This window comes from Caenorhabditis briggsae (assembly GCF_000004555.2).
Source record: "Caenorhabditis briggsae AF16 supercontig from assembly CB4, cb25.NA_082, whole genome shotgun sequence".
Lineage (NCBI taxonomy): Eukaryota > Metazoa > Nematoda > Chromadorea > Rhabditida > Rhabditidae > Caenorhabditis > Caenorhabditis briggsae.
The window spans coordinates 5,715-11,946 of NW_025543330.1; the positions used below are offsets into that span (position 1 = coordinate 5,715).

A 6,232-nucleotide genomic window follows, 5' to 3' on the forward strand; every position below is an offset into this window, starting at 1 on the left:
GATGGTGATGTTTGAGTCAAAGTCTTGGTTCCAGGTACCCCTGGACGGGAAGAAACCTTTTTCACACTTTTTGACAGAACATTCATAGGGAACAGGCTTTTATAAGCTGAATAAACCTTTCCTAATGTAATCTGACTACAGTTCTAGTGCTATCTTTGACAAAATAATGTTAACATTTTTACTACAACAGATTCATATTTATTTCACAAAAATGAAACTTTTCAGCTAAAAGAAACAAATAAGACATGTTGTTTCAGCACAGAAAATACTTAAAATAACAAACATAAACTATTCCGAGTTAAATCCAGACATTATTCGTATCGAGAAATATTTTCATTGGCAAAACAAAATTGGTCACCGTTTGAACAGTACCGCGGAGGACCAATCCAAATGTGGCTCCTGTATCTTACAAGGGAAGGTTTTTTAGACAATGGTTGAGAATTTGCTCAAAATTTCCATACTTATAGTTTGAGACATGCTCTATACGATGACGAGAAAATTTTTAGCCCGTTCTCACTCCCAGGCCGAAAAACTTTTTCTGAAAATTTGGGCCGATTTCAGTGCGCTGGGGATTTCGACTTCCCCTTCCCTCCTCTACCAATTCCGCGTGAGAGGAAAATATCGGTTGTGTGGTGTTGTGGTAAGAGGGTGACTCATTAGGATTGACTATGCTGGTTCGACCCCCACTATGGTAAAAATTTTTTTGCATTTTTTGAAACTAATTTTTGATTCCAAGTTTGCCCCCCTAGGCACTATATGACACTTTTTGATTAATTTCAAAAGTTTTCAAAAAAAAAAGATTTCATGAGAGTTTGAGAAAAAAAATAGATAATGGTCTTTTCGACCGGTTCTTACATCCTCGTATCGTTAAAAACGAAAATTTCAGTCTCTGAAAGTTGCTCAATTTTGCTCTTTTTGAGGTGGAGTACTGTCAAATCGATCACATACAAGATTTGAACCTATTTCTATAGGTTTCAGTTAAGTTCAAGCGATATTTCAGAAATTAGGAACTGTCAAAGTTCTAACAACAATCAGATTTTGAAGATTTTCTGAGCCCAAAGACAATATTGGGCTGAAAAAATTTGTCAGAATGCTATTTTTATCGTTTCTGAATAATTGGAACGTTTTTTCGCACTTTTCAAAAAATTTTCAAAAAATCATTTTCGAAGTGTGGGGACCCCATGGTGATTTTGTTCAAAATTTTTCAAAAAAAACGTTTTTTGAAAATGTTTAAAAGTTACTTTAGAAGATAGAAAAATGTCCAAAAATGAGTTTCGCACTCAAGCAAATCCTGAAAAACTAATTTTTAACCTCGAAAAATGCATGTTTTTGGTCAAAATTTAGTACTAAAAGCACTTTCAGAGGCCATATTTCGGCTCCTTTTGAGAACAGGCTAAAAATGTTTTTAGATTCGGATTCAGCATGTTCGAAAATACCTTTGTACAAATTTTTAGAAAATTCTCAACCGTTGTCTGATAAACCTTCCCTTGTTAGAAGTCTCCTGACATTTGGTAATTACAATCTCGATGCAAAAAAACAAGTTCGGATTTTTTGGGCCATATCCCGGAAGTTGACTTTCATGGGGAAAGTGTCTTAAACTTCGAAAAAAGTGAAACTTAATGGAAAAAAAACTTTTAAAAACTTAATAATTGAATCAAAATGCAACAAGTATTCAAAAATGTCCATAAAAATGTGAATCCTTTTGAGGACCAATACTTTTTTTAAGGACCAAACTTTTTTTAAGGACCAAAATTTTTTGAAGTACCAAAATTTTTTCTAAGGATCAAAATTTTTTCTAAGGATCAAAATCTTTTCCAGGACCAAGATATCATAGTAGAGCCTAAATGTCTATTCTTAGAACTTGGATGCAAACATGGTAATAACATATACCGTCATAATCAAGAATGGGTATCGGAAGATGGGTCAACCGCATACGCTTGTCAATTCGGAAAAATTGAAAAGAAAGGATGTTTAGTGGAATCTTTGTTAATTCCATTATATGCCATTCGATACATTGGCTCTAATGCCTATTATTGTTTTCAAGGAACTCGGGTCAGATCGTTTGGGGATTTGAGTATGACTTATAGTTACCAACTGTATAACAATTTCTAATGCGTTTCTAGAAGGCTGCGTCAATGCAGCAGGAGAAGTTGTTCCGTTCGAAAACAGAGCTAAAAATGGGGATCGTTTGGAGTCTTGCGGGTTCAATTTCAACCGAGACGGAAGAGTGGAGTTCAAGTGGACTCAGGTCGGATGCATTTATTCTAAGGAAGTGGTAACGGTGAACGCAATTCAACAGTTTGGAGAACAATACGTACATTGTGCATTGAATGGAACAAATGGATACATTGTAAAAATAATGACTAAAGAAGAAGTTGAAAAATGGCTAACAGCTACTCAACAGCAATGGAGCAACATTGTTTCTGGTGCGTGCTTTGTTCAGTAGATGTAGTAGATTTCTATTTTATCATAAAAGGGTGTGTCACATATATAATTTTTTATTTCTAAGTTTGATTTTTCGCATCAAACTAACTTTTTTAGGTAATGAAGGAAAAGGAACTGCCGTCAAACGTGAAGTTCCAACTGAGGTTCCATCAACAACTACAACAACCACGACGACTACCACAACTACTACGCCAGCCCCAACAACTACACTTGCGACGACTACCACGCCAGCTCCAACAACGCCCTCAACTTCGTCAACAACCACGCAGACACCGACTACAACCACTTCTACCACTACGACCACTACGACCGATGCTCTCACAACGACGACTACCACGTCTGCTCCAATCACGACAACTAAGCCTCCAACGAAAAAATGTGTAGACTTGGTGGAAGATTGTGAGAAGATGAGAATTTATTGCAATTCTGAAATTGAACACGCCGCATTTTTGAGAGAAGTCATTCAAACGTTTTCTATTAATCAGAAGAACAAATCTAGAATGCTGGAGTTCATCGACCACACTTGGTTAGTTTTTTTTTGGGTACAGTTCTCCAACAACATTAGCATAGGTTCGATTCCTTTCAGGTTGAACAATCAAAAGTCAGAAATAAATGAGAACAAGGAAAAATGCAATATTGGGAAAAAAGGAGGAAGATGTTGTGGTGGACCAGAACGAAGCTGTCACTGCAAATGTGATGACCAAAAAGACTTCAATAGAAAACTTGTCAAAGTATTGTGCCCGAAAACTTGTGATTCTTGCAATCAAAAAAGTGTGAAAAATACCATTTTCTTTACAGAAAACATATAAAAACGTTTCAGATGATTCCGTTTCTTCATTACTTACTTCGAGAACATCTAGAATTTGTAAAAAGCATCATTGCGACTTTGAGTAGATTGATGTAATTCAATTAAAAATGTGTAACCCTTGTTTATTAAATTGAGATCAAAATAAAGTTTTACAACATTCAACATTTGAAAAATGTTCACCCAGCGGCTTAAATCTCAAAGTCGGGTTTCTAATACTTTTTTTTCTTCACTGTTCAATACGTCGTTGTTTTTTGGCTTCCAAATTCGTTTTCCAACTGTTGATGCACATGTAAGCCAATTTTTTCTAAACAGTTACATGTCAGCAAAATAATTTTTTTTTCAAACCTATACTGCTTGATAACAATTATAGTAATCACTGCATCTAGAAATGGACTCAAGGCCAACCATAGTTGAGTTATGATAATGACATGGCCGTTTGTTAACGGCTCGGAAAGCAGCAGAACAGAGCTGAGAGTCAAGAATGCGGGAACCTTCAAAACATATCTTCATGAGTTATTATTATGTTTTCTTACCTGACAAAAAAGAGGAATTATAGCTTGGGCTAAGGTCGCAATCGCTACTTGTCTGGTTTCAAGTAGTCTTGCTTGGTCATGGAGATTCTCTACCACTTTTATATGTTTTGCTGGAATGAAACATAAAAAAAGTTCAGAAGAAAATACTGACTCACCGACTACACGGAATACCATGTAGTTTGTAGTAAACGCCACAAAGTAAGCAAAAGTAGTAATAAAAGCAAAGCAGTAGAAAAGAATTTTGGCCAAATCGTGATCCACCACACATATCAACTGTAATACTGCTCCATTTCTTGATTATTAGGTATTTCCGTTTACATTAAATCGATGATTAGTAGGCGGATTCACTTTATCTGTCTTTACCAAAAGATTTAAAAAAACTCACATAAAGTATCCCTATCGGAAGCAAATCCAAAAACACGCAGAAGAACAGCGAACGTCTGCCACCGAAGATCTGAAAAGAAACATAACATTTTCCGGATAAACTTGATATTCCCTCACTGTTGTATACACAGACGCGTTGGAAAGTGCCAAAACTCGGCTCAGAGAAATCGGCACAATTGCGCATATCATGGTCCCAAAGGATCCATAAAATGCTAATGTCATGTAATATAAAAACCTAAAATAGCCAATAAAACTCTGCTAATTGAGTGTATAACTTACTGGCTGGGGATATGATGATCATCATTTACATTTATATAGCCCATGAACATAAAAACAGATCCACATAAAATATCCACAACTGCAAGGTTTGCCACAAAGAAACGAAAGTCACCATGAACATGACCGAATGACAACAATATCACTAATAGATTTGTGAATATTCCAGTGACCGCAGAGAAAATCACTGCGATTCCCACAATTGTTTCAAATTCATTCTGAAAAAAACGAATTTTTAAATTTTTATTATTAGAAAAATATACCTCATCATTGCTGTGTCGGAATTGTTCAATTGGGAAGTCAGAAGACGAAAGATTAGCAATGCTTAGGTCCCAATCAAAGTTTTGAAATTTCGCAACGCTCATTGTTCAAAACCTGTAACACGAAAAATGCAGAAAAAGGAAAAATCGAAAGCTGGGGAACAAATCGGGAATTAAAAAATCTAAAGTATTTATTATCAGAAACACGGATTTCCAATCAAATCAAATAAACAGTGTGGAGGAAAACGAACATACATCACATTAGAGAATTGAAACCATGTGGTGTATGAAAAAATCATCAGATTGAGAAAAATTCAGTTCAGTGAAAAACATCAAACAGAAACCGTACATGATGAAAACTGTGGGAAAAGCTGAATTCGACAAACTGTTGGTGCCTTTTTTCAAAAATTGCAGAACAATGCATGGGTCTCCAATATTGACACAATTGAGTGAAATCTGTTCTTTCAATTGGGGGTGCAAGGACAAGTAAATCAAATATCGGGTAACGAGAAAGAGTGGTTATGAATGAGACAAAAACACACACACACAACGAATAACAAAATTCGAGAGGTTTTAGAGATTGTGTATCAAATTTCATTTTTTACGGTTTTTCCATTCTTTTGGTAACAAAGATAAAAGGTGTTTTCACTGCACTTTAGCGGTGTCATTTGGTTTTCTAAAAATGATGCGTTCAGTGCTCGAAAACGCTTTGAAAGGGTGGGAAAAAGAGAAGATGTTGTCTAACAAGTGGGAGGGAGACCCCAGGAAAAGATGCTTCAAGAGGATGGAATTCCAATCAAAATCTCTGAATGCTGTGCCATTTTAGGTATCCCGTTTCATACATTTCAGCAAGAATTTCTGGTTTACTTGGTGTGTGTCTGAGAATGTTCAAACTTACGCAACGATCGCGCATTTGCAGCATTTAAAAGATTTTTCGAATTTCTTGTTTTACATATACGTTACATGAGGGGAAAGCAAGTCAAAACCCGAAATTGTTTGATAGAGTAGAGTGTCCACTTGAGTAATTGGACACATCGAAGGAACATTTAGCAAAGTATCAAACACGGCATATAAAAAAAAAGAAAAACTGTAATTTATAACCACAATTTTATTTTCAAATGAACTTCCAAGATACAAAATCAGTGTAGATTTTCAAAAAAAGTTACAATTGTCATATAATATGTATAGGTATTCTACAAAAAAAATACTACAAAGTCTACGCCATCTATAGAGCAGCAGAAATAGAAGAAAATAAATCATGCGATTGTTTCAAAAAAGAAACATAAACATATTTCAAATGAACAAAAAAACAAATCATTTTGATGAAGAGGCTAAAGACTCATTTGTGACCAAATTGAAAGTCAAGTGTCTTTTTTTGCAACCTGATAATTTTGTGTGTTGAAGAGGGAAAGATTTATCTTGTCCGTATATTGAAAAAAAGAAGACACAAGTGCTAACCTGGCAAATAATGTGCTCTTGAATATGTGTTTGTTTGATTTTGGTCTCGCATAAGTATCGCAAAACAG

The 6,232-nt window shown here is 35.3% G+C and overlaps 2 protein-coding genes across 2 annotated transcripts in view; one reads left to right on the plus strand and one right to left on the minus strand.

Moving 5' to 3' along the window:
- The window catches only part of CBG24031, a gene marked incomplete at both ends in the record, with an annotated part of 6,422 nt that extends 3,083 nt beyond the window's left edge, over positions 1-3,339 (plus strand). The window contains 5 exons of the mRNA XM_045240970.1: positions 1,819-1,833; positions 1,859-2,074; positions 2,124-2,426; positions 2,542-3,216; positions 3,266-3,339. Of these exons, the coding sequence (XP_045091235.1) occupies positions 1,819-1,833; positions 1,859-2,074; positions 2,124-2,426; positions 2,542-3,216; positions 3,266-3,339 (1,283 nt within the window). The remainder of the gene's footprint in view (positions 1-1,818; positions 1,834-1,858; positions 2,075-2,123; positions 2,427-2,541; positions 3,217-3,265) is intronic.
- Positions 3,340-3,759: 420 nt separating this feature from the next.
- CBG24032 lies at positions 3,760-4,811 on the minus strand (the record flags this gene model as incomplete). Its single annotated transcript, XM_045240971.1, has 4 exons — positions 3,760-4,059; positions 4,172-4,240; positions 4,288-4,405; positions 4,450-4,811. 4 exons carry the CDS (start codon positions 4,809-4,811, stop codon positions 3,760-3,762), a joined length of 849 nt encoding a protein of 282 aa, XP_045091236.1.
- Positions 4,812-6,232: the final 1,421 nt, after the last annotated feature.